The sequence below is a fragment of the Bubalus bubalis genome, chromosome 22, assembly GCF_019923935.1.
Source record: "Bubalus bubalis isolate 160015118507 breed Murrah chromosome 22, NDDB_SH_1, whole genome shotgun sequence".
In the NCBI taxonomy this organism is placed as follows: domain Eukaryota; kingdom Metazoa; phylum Chordata; class Mammalia; order Artiodactyla; family Bovidae; genus Bubalus; species Bubalus bubalis.
In genome coordinates, this window is record NC_059178.1 from 33,225,313 (window position 1) to 33,238,040 (window position 12,728).

At 41.4% G+C, this 12,728-nt stretch overlaps 1 protein-coding gene across 2 annotated transcripts in view; it reads right to left on the reverse strand.

The window, feature by feature from the left end:
* The window catches only part of CDH2 (cadherin 2), a 247,523-nt gene that overhangs the window by 22,467 nt on the left and 212,328 nt on the right, over window positions 1-12,728 (reverse strand). For both annotated transcript variants that reach the window (XM_025273239.3, XM_044934638.2), the window contains exon 14: window positions 12,176-12,315. In XM_025273239.3, coding sequence (XP_025129024.2) covers window positions 12,176-12,315 — 140 coding nt within the window. The remainder of the gene's footprint in view (window positions 1-12,175; window positions 12,316-12,728) is intronic.

Here is a 12,728-nt window from a genome sequence, read left to right on the forward strand (position 1 = left end):
GTGAGCCTCCATTAAACACATTCATTGCTTCTGCTTCCTTGGTTTACTGTTCATGCTACTCTGCCTGGTGGTCCAGTGGTTAAGACTGCATTTCCAACACAGGGGGTGCGTTTTGGGGAATAAAGATCCCACCCGTTGAGGGACACAGCCAAAATTATATATATATATATATATATATATACACATACATACATACACACACACACACACACATATAAACTCTATGGGTAAAGCTGTTACAAAAATATGGAAAGTGAAGCTGTGAAAGAGGTGCTGCTGAAAAAAACAAGGATATGGCTACCCAGAGCATTTCTAGCAGAGTTGAGGGCTTCCCTCATAGCTCAGTTGGTAAAGAATCCTTCTGCAATGCAGGAGACCCCAGTTTGACTCCTGGGTCAGGAAGATCCCCTGGAGAAGGGAAAGGCTACCCACTCCACTATTCTTGGGCTTCCCTTGTGGCTCAGCTGGTAAAGAATCTGCCTGCAACGTGGGAGACCTGGGTTCAATCCCTGGGTTGTGAAGATCCCCTGGAGAAGGGAAGGCTACCCACTCCAGTGTTCTGGCCTGGAGAATTCCATGGGGTCGCAAAGAGTCGGACACGACTGAACAACTTCATTTTCACTGTCAACAGGGGCTTCAGAAAGATGATGCTTCTTCAGAAATTTGAGATTAATTTTTATTCTATAATTTCCCATTCTTTCCATGTCATTCAGTGACAGCCCTATATACATGGACATATTTTCTTTACCCTTTCAAGCACCATGTATCTTGGGAGACAAAAAGTGTAACCTTCCAAATGCATCTTCAGTAATATTTTAACCCCAAGCCCCAACTTTACAAAAAACAAAAATGCCATCACCCTGATAAGGTCAAAGTCATTCTGTCTTAGCAGGACCTATTATTCTAGCTTGGAGGAAATCTAAAAATAGGTAATGAAGTAATGGCAGTATTTGGTTGGGAATACGGTGACAGAGCAACCAAGTCCTTCACTTGTTTATGTCACATCGGTTTGGAATTTCCTTTGTTTTAAGATAGATGTAAACATAAAATCAATACAGAAAAGGGAGCTTCATGTTGTGACTTTTAAAAAATGGATTCTAAAACCAGAGAATCTAGATTCAAATCCTGGCTCTCTCTGATCTAACTGAGTGACTTAGGTGGATTATATACATTTCCTGTGCTAACTTACAGAGTAGTCAACCTTTGGACAAAAAAAGTGAATGAAGACTTTATTAATGGAAAACGTCTATAGCAGAGATCAGCTTTTTCTATAAGGACTTAACAGTAAATATCTGAGGCTTTGGGGGCCATAGAGTGTCTGTCAAAATATTGGGTTGGCCAAAAAGTTTGTTCAGATTTTTCAGTACTATTTTATGGGAAAACCCAGAATGAACTTTTCTGCTAACCCAATCCTTCAACTCTGCTGCTGCTGTGTATTAGTAGCCATAGACGCTATGTAAACTATGGACATGGTGCAAACCTGTGTTCCAATATAACTTTACTTACAAAAACAGAGAGTCAGTAGATTGGGCCAATTGGTAGAACTCTGGCATATTCACCACTTAGTATCTTAGGTTTTGGTTTCTGTTTTTTTTTGTTGTTGTTTGCTTTTGTACACCGGTAACACGTACTTGGCACACAAATTTTTGCTACTTTATCATTGGGTAGCTTTCCATACCTCTTAAACCAAATGTGATAAACATAATTAGTCAGGAAGAATGAATATTAAGACGAATTACATAAAATATGATGTTCATTTATGTGAAGTGATCAGGGTAGCAAATAAAAATTCACATGCAAATCAAGTCCATATTAAAAATACTGAGTGCCCAGTAGGGAATGGATATTGGCCAGTTCAGAACATACGTTGTCTGTAGCTTACCGCTGTGAGGCATCTGGCCAGGAAGGCTTTTGCAAACAGCATGGAAAAGGGATGGCAGCATGCTAACCCAAATTCCTGGTGAAACTTTCCTCTGGTGAAATCAGTGTCACTCTTTCAATAACTAATATATTCTGGGGTTTGCAGGTGGGTATGAATGGATGAATAACTTGGGAACACATTTAACAGAGTGTGCTTCAGCCAACAATGAAAATGCTGAAAGTGGTCTCCATAGGTATGTCCAGAGTCAGCCATCTGTTAGTTACTTTGCTTATAAAGCAGAAAGATTCTGTAAAGCAGTTATTTCGAAGGATCAAATACAGCAGTTCTACTCTCTGCTTGAGTCAGAGGGTTGGGCTTGGTTGCCCACACTGGGGGTAGTTCCTGAGATTGGCGGGTAATCTTTAGAGACCATCTTGGCTCGAGCAGAGATCTCTGGTCTCAGGGAACTGGCTGGTTTGGTCTCCGGGTGCTCTCTTGTACCTCTGCCTCATTCTTCTGTCTAGGCATCCAGCCTGGATTTTAGATTTTAGTACCTGTTGCCCAGACTGTACCTCAGATCTCTTAACAACTTGGCTGCTCATATTGTTTCTCCAGATTCTACGTTTGTCAATGTCAAAATGTGCTCCATTTTGTAAGCCATGTTTAACAAATTAATTAGGTCTTACTCTTTGCCTGTTCTAAGGCAAGATTAGCAGTAGTCATCTAACAAGCTGAAGCTAAGTGTTCAGCCTCATTGGTTTTATCTAGTAGTATCTTCCTGGAATAGACCAGTAAGAGTAAATAAAACATCTTTCATCTGACCTCTATACCAGCCCACACAAGAGCTGGGCCTCTCCAGTCACATGGACCTGGGTGTGAAAACTGGACTAATGCACAGGTTTGTTGGGAAGATTATAAAAGACACATTAACTGAGAGCAGAGCCCAGTGCCTGACACAGAACATGTAATAAACAAGTATGTAATGAATCACAAGTGTTTATGAACATGATCATCATTTCCTGAAGCCATCAGAGATTTCAAAAAAATGAGAGCAAAGTTATCAGGCTGCAATGGTTCAATGAACCCTGTAGAAAGACTTGCAAACTAAGAGATTCCAGAAGAGGGTCCAATGCACAACATTCTATGTGTCAGTGCCTGCCAGGTGCCGACTGTCCTAGAGAGTGGAATAAAAAATGAATGTGACAATTTCCTGCTCTCATAGGGTTTAAGGTCAGGACCAGGGCTGCACATAAGATCTCAAAATAGAGGCAGACAGAGCATATTACTAGAGTGCAGAGCAGACCCACTTGATTCAACCTGGGACCCCCAAGAGAAGATGTCCTGAGATGGAATCTTGGAGGCTTGGCTAGGCTGGGAAAGACCTTGAACTGAGCCACGAAAGTGGGAAATAACATGACACAGGTTAGATGTACAGGAAGTTCAACTCTACTGCAGTTAAAACTAATACAATTTTGTAAAGTTTAAAAATAAAATAAAATTAAAAGGCAAGGTGGAGGATCAATGAGAAGAGAAACTAAGTCATCACCCCAAAGAGTCCCTCTTCCCAAACTCGAAGTCACAGGAACTGTGGGTTCTTTCTCCATCTCAGGGGCTTCAGCTCTGTTGAAAGTGCTTATGGTGTCATGCAGATGCTGGGGATCTGATCTAGTGATGTACCGAGCCTAATTCTGAGAAATCACGAAAGACACTCATTTCACTGGGAAAAAAGTTGAATTGACACTCATATGGCAATCGTATCTTCTTTTTTTAAAGACCCCCCCCCCTTTTTTTTTGATATGGACCATCTTAAAAGCCTTTATTGAACTCGTTACAAGGTTGTTTCTGTTTTAAGTTTTGGTTTTTTGGCCGTAAGACATGCGGATCTTAGCTCCCCCGCCAGGGATTGTCCCTGCGCCCACCCCGACATTGGAAGGCGATGTCCCAGCAGTCCCAGCAGTCCCATCTGAGTCTCTTGGGTTTCGGAATCCTGGGCCACTAAAAAGAGCTCCTGTCACGGTGCCCTCTTATCCTGAAATGTGATTCCCCACACGTGCACGTCTGGATCTCAATCAAGGAGACTTTAGTATCCCCATGGTGTATGGACGCCAGGTAGGCAAGAGCCGCTCTCCCTGGATTCGGCTGAGCCTGACACACCCTGTCCCATTTTCCTTAGCTGCTGGACCTCCTGCATCTCCTCTGTGTCCAGAGACCCCCTTCTTCCTGACACATCTGGATGAGTCAGATGGATCCTATGGATCTAGAACCTGCTGTGTAGTTACTGTGAGAAACACTACTCTCAGAGAACCTCAGAAGAGATTCTCTAACCTCAGGAATCCAATCAGGGTGGGCAGTGCTTTCCAGTAGGTCATCAAGCCCATTTATTCTTTTTAAAAAGTACTTAAGTTATTCATGGACTTCCCAGGTGGCTCAGTGGGTAAAGAATCTGCCTGCAATGTGAGAGACATAGGTTTGATCCTTGGGTTGGAAAGATCCCCCGGAGGAGGGCATGGCAACCAACTCCAGTATTCTTGCCTGGGAAAACCCACGGACAGAGGAGCTTGGTGGGCTAACAGTCCATGGGGTCGCAAGAGTCAGACACGACTGAGGGACTAAACACAACTGTGAGTATTATAATACACATTCAGTATATGTTTAATATAAGAACAACTACGTTCTTTAATATAAGAACAACAAGCTTTAAGTCCAAGCTTTAAAGAGCAGGAAATTACCACTTACTGTTTCCCATCCTGGGGCTAAAAGGGAATGGTGCCAGAAGCACTGTGAGTTATCAGTTGGTTCTACTGTACATTCACCCTGATTTTATTAGTGATGCTGATAGGGAAGGAACTAGATATGAAGATCATTAAAAAGGATACAGTGTCTGCAACCAGTCCCACAGGCCAAAAGGGCACTGAAGGACATTTACTAATGAGGATAATTAAGCATGACTTGATAACCACCCAAAGTCCTGCTGGTTCCAGCAGTGAAGCAGATAAAGCAGGGACCCCACCCTCTGAAAAGAGACTGGGCATTATACTGAGTCTGTCCAACTGCCAACAGCACTGTGAGGAAATAATGGTTGTGTTCAGAGCCCATCCAATGCCAGTCTCAAAGATGGGCCCGACCTAGTCTCCTGACTATGGAAACCAGAGGGGAATATCCACACACTAAAAGTCCACCGAACATAAGACAAGGAAGAAAAATATAGAGGGCTTTGTTTATTTGTCTGTTTCATTTCTCTTTTCTTGGGCTCTATATTTTCAGTATTTTTGTTAGAGAAACTAGCAACCTGTGTTTGGGCACAGAAATTAAACAGAGATGGTAATCAACAGCAGGGAAGATAAAGGCTCCCTTGTAAAGGACTGTTTTGCTTTGTGTTCTTTCTAAGCAGTTAGCTCCTTTAGGATACTTCCTCTTGGCAGCAAGAATAAGGATCTTGGCTAAGCCAGCTTTAAGCTAGGCATCCCACCCTCCTGGCAACAGCTGCTGCAGACCTGCCTTCCTCTGTAGCCTCAAGCCTCCACCGACCACCTCCACTGACCTCTGAGATCTTCCCATCTTTGGATGCTGATGATTTTGTAAGACCATCTAGCTGAGACGTCCAGGAGACCTCAGCCTGATCATGACAAGCTGTCTGCTTCCTACAGCACAGTCTCCAGTCACATCACAAGGTAACACCAACGCTCCATAAAATACCAGTTATGTGTAGTAAAAAACGACCAAAACTTGTCTAGAATGTAACATGGCACCATTTCCATTTCCAAGGCTCACTCTTGTAAAGAAATAATGTCTTAAAAAAAAAAAAAACAAACTAACAAAAAAGTTTGAGCCAAAGTCTGTTGCCAAGAAGGCTTAATGCATGCTTCAGAGAAATAGAATTTCTAACAGGAAGCCACTTGTGAATTACGGACAATCGTATACAATATATTTCACAAAACTGAATTTCTCAGGAAACGACAACAATTTTCAGATTTAAAAGCAGTGGCGTCTTATTTAGAACTTGGAGAAGCATTTGGCATAAATTCACTGAGAGAGTAAGAGTACTAAATAAAGGGTGTTTTTTCCTTAACGAAAAAAGAAGTAAATTATAAAATCCACCCAAAACTTTAAAAGACAAATCTTGATGAATTCAGTTGGAGAAATCATCCTAACAGATAGAAAAATATATTAGAAAGCTATAGTAATGAAAATAGCATGGTGCTGGCCCAAGCGTAGACAAATAGGACAAATAGACTCAGAATACACAAATAGATATGGAATCTTCCACACAGACCCACATGTATAAAACTGCCTGCTTTATGACAAATGAACCCCTCCCATGCAGTGGAGATGGGTTATCTGTTTAATAAACAGTGCTGGATAGCCCTCTAAGAAGATAAGACACCCCTGATCCATAACTTATACCACATGAATAGTCCACTACAAACGGATCGCAGATTTAATATGATAGGTTAAACAATAATTCAAGAAGATTTTTTTTTTTTGAGGGAGGGATTCATTAACTCAGAGAGATCAAGTTTTCTTCAAGAGGTATAAATGCACTAACTATAATAGGAAAAATGGACAGATTAGACTTTATTAAAATTAAAAACTTCTTTTCATCATAAGGTACCAGTAAGAGAATAAAAAAGCTACAGATCAGAAGATATTTATAATACATTTATCTGACAAAGAACTGATATCCATAATATATAAGGACCTCCTACAAATCAATAAGAAGACAACCCAATAGAAAAGTCAATAAATAAGCTGAACGGAAACTTCACAAAGAAGATATAAAAATGGCAAGTAAGTTGGTAGGAACATCCCAGTTAAATCACAGTGAGGCACACACCATCAGAGTGGCTAAAATTTTGAAAGACTGAGAAAAACCCAAGTGCTAGTGAGGATGCTGGGCAACTGGAATGCTCATGCAACACTGTGGCCGGGGGAGGCATGCACTGTATAATCCCTTTGGAAAACTGGCAAGACTGTACTAAGCCTGCACATAAATGCAAATTCCAGGACCTAGAAATCCAACCCCTGAGCACATACCAACAGAAATGCACCAAAATACATGCCTAAGAACATTCATGGCAGTTTTCTTCATAACTCAAAACCAAATCCACTCAAATGTCCAATTTTAGTAGAAATGATAAACATGGTTAATTATCACAACAGAATAGTATTTGGCAACGACAAAAAAATGAATTACTTCCAAATGTAGCATGGATGAGTCATACAGATAAAACTGAGTAAGAGAATCCAGACAAGAGAGTACCTACTGTATACGACATTCATTTTTACAATAAAATCCAAAACCAGGTAATGCTGATCTATGCGATACAAATAAAAACTACTGGTTACTTTTGACTGAGAGCATATTGCCTGGAAGTAGGGTACACAATAAGTTTCTGGGCTGAGGGAAATATGCTCCTTTTTAAAGATTTTTTTGATGTGCACCATTTTTCAAGTCTTTACTGAATTTGTTACTATATTGTTTCTCTTTTATGTTTTGGTTGTTTGGCCATGAGGAATGTAGGGTTTTATCTTCCTATACCAGGGACTGAACCCATACCCCCTGCATTGGAAGGCAAAGTCTTAACCACTGGACTGCCAGGGAAGTCCTAGAAACATGTTTTGTTGACATGAGTGATGGTTCTACTCTTAAACCTGGAGGAAGCCTTCTGCTTCTGGTTGGGATGAAAAAAAAAATCATGAGATTATCATTCATACTCTAATGCTAAGAATGAGCCCAATGTTACTAAATCACAGATTTCTGAGACTATAAGATAGCTGAGAGCATAATGAGATTTAACTGAATGAAAATAAGGAAACTAATAAGCCCTTTCTAGATGAAAGAAGACCCATAGTTGCTTTTATCCCTGGAGGAGGAGTGAGAAGAAGTGTCATTAAAGGATGGAAGGACAAATCACCTTGACTTTGAAGGAAGCTTTAGTGGTCATGCTGGAGAAGGAAATGGCAACCCACTCCAATACTCCTGCCTGGAAAATCCCATGGACAGAGGAGCCTGGTGTCCATGGGGTCACAAAGAGTCGGACATGACTGAGTAACTTCACTTTCACCTTTCACCTTTAGCAGTCATGAGTGCACAGGCATGATGGAGTCACATCCTTGGGGAAGCTTTACCCCCCACCAATCCTTCCCACAGGCCATTATCCCACAGGCATGAGCGAGTCCACCAAAGGATGGGTGCAGGGCCACAGATCTGTCATGCTACAGAGGGATTTGATAATTTCCAAAGAGCAGGAAAGTGAAAGTGAAAATTGCTCAATCGTGTCTGACTCTTTGCAACCCCATGGACTATACATAGTCTTTGGAATTCTCCAGGCCAGAATACTGGAGTGGGTAGCCTTTCCCTTCTCCAGGGGATCTTCCCAACCCAGGGATCAAACCCAGGTCTCCCATGCTGCAGGTGGATTCTTTACCAGCTGAGCCACCAGGGAAGTCCAGGAAATCAACCCTGAATAGTCACTGGAAGGACTGAAGCTCCAATACTATGGCCACCTGATGCGAAGAGCTGACTCACTGGAAAAGACTCTGATGCTGGGAAAGGTTGAGGGCAGGAGCCGGAGAGGGAGACAGAGGATGAGACGGTTGGATGGCATCATGACTCAATGAACATGAGTTTGAGCAAATTCTGGGAAATAGTGAAGGACAGGGAAGTCTGGCATGCTGCAGTCCAAGGGGTCACAAAGCGTCGGTCATGACTGAACGACTGACTGAGCAACAGCAACAAAGCAGATGGAGTGTGTGTCTAGAGACAGGACACTCATGAGAAGGCGAGTGATGATTATGACCTAAGTGAAGTCAGTGGCCTTGAGGATGGTGAAAGTGAATGGACTTCATGAATCATTTTAGAGGCAGAGGAGACAGAACCTTTGGTGTAGCCTTCCAATGCTGCATATTTTATTCCACTATTATGAGGGAAAAATTAGACTGAATTAAGAATCCATTACCAATTGTGTCACAATCTTCTATAATGAGAACTGCAAATGGGAAACGTAACAGGATCAGAATTGGGCGGAAGATCTCAATCTGGACTAAAATGCCATCAAGGAACCAAAAGGCAGCAACAACAGAAAATGAGACAAGATGTCCAGGACTATTTCAATAAAGAAATGATTTTTAAAAACATTAAAAAAGGAACCTCCCTGGTGGTCCAGTGGTTAAGAATCCGCCTGCCAATGCAGGGGACACGGGTTCGATCCCTGTTCTGGGAACTAAGATCCTTGGAGCAACTAGCCTTTGAGCCGTAACTACTGAAGCCCGTGCACCCTAGAATCTGTGCTCCGTAAGAGATGTCACTGCAATGAGAAGTCCTTGCACCTCAACTAGAGAGTAGCCTCTGCTCGCTGCAACTAGACAAAGCCTGGGCGACAGTAACAAACACCCAGCACGGCCAAAGATAAAATAAATAATTACAAAAAAAGAACATGAGCCACTGAGGTCAGTATAGACAGAGTTCCAGAAAAGTCTTTTGTCTATTAAGAAAGTATATAGGAAGAAACACATTCGTGTCCAAGACTTGATCTGGAAGCAAAGAAAACTTTCAGGGTCACATAAAGAAGAGGTTCAAGATTTATGATGAGTTTTAATAAATCTGGCAATAGGTAAGTTTTACTATTTGATATCAAGCATCAATCTAAGTGGATAAAGTGAGGAAAGGCCATGTCCCAGGGTACATGGGATCTCAGTTCCTAAGCATGGATCAAACCCACGTCGTCTGCACCGGAATCTTGGAGTCTTAACCACTGGACTGCCAAAGAAGTCCCAGTAATGGAAGTAAGTCTTTTCTAGAATACTACGACAATAAAACTTCATTAAACAATTTCTTAAAGTAATTGGTGGGGAGGAAGTGGGGAGAAAAAGCCAACTCAGGTGACATCAAGTGCCCTGGTCTAGACGTTTAGATGCTGAGAAATATCTTGCTTCTTGATTCTATGCAGCATCCAGTCACGACTAGTGTCCTTCTACTTATTGCTATTTCTACCGAAACTCCATGGAGTTGGGTTTAGGTTTATGCCTAGAAAATTATGTACAGTGACATGAAAAATAAAATGCTGCAAGAAGAAGATTTACGAGATAATGTGATCAGATAACGTTTGCTGTTCTTGAACATAGCTCAGGAAAGTGAAAGGACAGATTAATGAGGGATTAAGCCAAACATGAATTTTAATATCCAAAGACATTCATAAGCAAGAAACCCTGGGGCATATTTATAGAGCCACTTTAATTAGTCAGTATTCAAAACAGCTTTACACACGAGTCAAGTTTTCAACAGATTTGAAATATGCAGCTTTCCTAAATGAGAGAGTCGAGGTATTGTAAACCAAGCACGGAATTGGATATCAGAAGATTGCGGGCTTGACTTCTGACTCTGCCAGTTACAGACTTGGAGAGTAAATTGCAAAACCTGTTCAAATGGAAAATGGAAAACTCTGATGGGCCCACCACCAAGATGAAACACAACAATGGGTGTGAATGTGCTTTGTAAAACAGAGAGCGACATATTATTTTCCCAAAGGAGTAAAGAAGAGAAAGAGAACTCATGCTCATGAAATTTGCTCTTTTTCAAGTTAACAGTCCTAACCACTAATATCTAGACAGGGTACCTTGAATTTACTGATAATGATTCAAGATCCAAGGGTTCTGGGTTCTTCATCCAACTGCTACCCCAAGACTTGTATTAGCAAATGGACATGAGAGGTATCAAATGTACCTAAGAAATACCAGTCACAGTGATCGCTCATGGTTTATACTCATATGTCTCAGATAATTTCAAAAGGAACTAGATCAGAGCAGTGAGTTTAGACAGTAACATCAAATAGACCTGGATTCAAATCCTACCTCTATCACTTCCTAGTTTTATGAGTTTACAGAATCCCACCAGGACTTCCCAGGTAGGGCTAGTTGTAAAGAACTCGCCTGTCAATGCAGAAGACTTAAGAGACTTGGGTTCAATTCGTAGGTCAAGAAGATTCCCTGGAGGAGGGCATGGCGATTCACTCCAGTATTCTTGCCTGGAGAATCCCCTGGACAGAGGAGCCTGATGGGCTCCTATGGAGCCTACAGTTTATAGGGTTGCAAAGATTCAGACACAACTGAGAGACTGAACACCATCCCTAGGCTCTGTTTTCTAACACAAAAGTGGAGATGGTCACAGTACGGTATGACAGGTTTCAAAGATTTAAGAGATAACAGCATTTAATGCACTTAGCAGAATGCCTGGTGTGCATTAATAGTACAGATCTTTGGTATCTAAAATGTTGCTTCCCAGGAGATAAAATTTTTCACTTTCCACCTACTGGTCATTCCCATCCTTGAGCAGGGATGCAGCTCCTTATATACACACAGAAACACGTTCTTTTACAGCCAGTCACGAGCTCAACGTTTACTGTGCTCAGTCACTTCCGTCGTGTCTGAGTCTTTGCGACCCCATGGACTGTAGCCCACCAGGCTCCTCTGTCCGTGGGATTTTCCAGGCAAGAATACTAGAGCGGGTTGCCATGCCCTCCTTTAGGGATTTTTCTGACCCAGGGATTGAACCTGCATCTCCTGCAGGCAGATTCTTTACTGATGAGCCACCAAGGAAGCCCCAACATTTATTAAGCAACTACAATAAGCCAGATCCCATGACAGACATCACGGATAGAGACGTGAACTAGATATTGTCTCTAACTGCGAATATTTCTCAATAATGTAAGACTCGTGGGAATCCCCTGGTGGTCCAGTGGTTGGGATTCCGAGCATTCACTGCTGTGGCCTGGGTTCAACTTTGGCTGGGGAACTAAGATCTCACAAGCCACGTGCAGAGTGGCCAAAAAATGTAAGACTCTTCAGTGCGATCATTGTTGGCTCTGTCCACCACTGTATCCCTAATGATTAAAATAGTGCCTAGACTATTGAGTGTGCTTGGTAAATGTTTATGAAGTGAACAGTCTGTGCTTTTTCTGCCACAGAAATATCCAAATCTCAATGCAGAAACTACTTTTACTTTTATTTTGGATATCCAGTGAAGAAAAACTGTAATGAAAAACATTTTTATCAGTACAGCTATAACTGGCATTAGGTGTAAATCCTGGGCTCCTCAAAACAATGTTAACAATACTCTCATAATAAATACAATGACATTTAGCACTTTAGAAAAAAATTCAATGGGCAGCGCAGGTTGGCAAGAATTCAAGCCTTTGATAGTGTGATCACGGAAAGGTCATTTGATACTATTCTTTTATTGTATGTATTAGTATTTTCCCCACCATTTAAAAAGTAAGATGGTAAGATTTCACTTAGAGATTTAAAAACACTGCTCACCTGGTCTTCTTCTCCTCCACCTTCTTCATCATATTTTAAAATATTATCTCTTACATCATCTTCTGGATCAATTAAAAGTTGTTTGGCCTGGCGTTCTTTATCCCGGCGTTTCATCCATACCACGAACATCAGAACGAGAACTAGGCAGAAAGAGAGTAAAGACACACGATACGTAATTTTAAAAACTTGACTTTATCTAATCACAGTCTTCAAGACTTATAATTTATATTCATATGGGCTGGAAAACTTGCAATGCATCTTCTAGTTTGTTACCTAATCCTAGCCTCACGTGACAAGAAACAAGACAGGACAGACACCCTGAGAACCAGGTTCGGATTGTTCTAGAAACTAGTACCCTATGACTTCACTGAGTGGATGTCTGTCCTCAGTTTTACTATCTGCAAATGGGGACAATAACTATTTCTATCTTTTGCTTTGTCTTGCTAGAGGATAGGATATGTGTCATATAATGGATTGGAAATTCTAAAAACAACAAAATACAATAGGTGAAATTGCCACTCATTATTTAATTGCTGTTCCATTCCGGTTGATC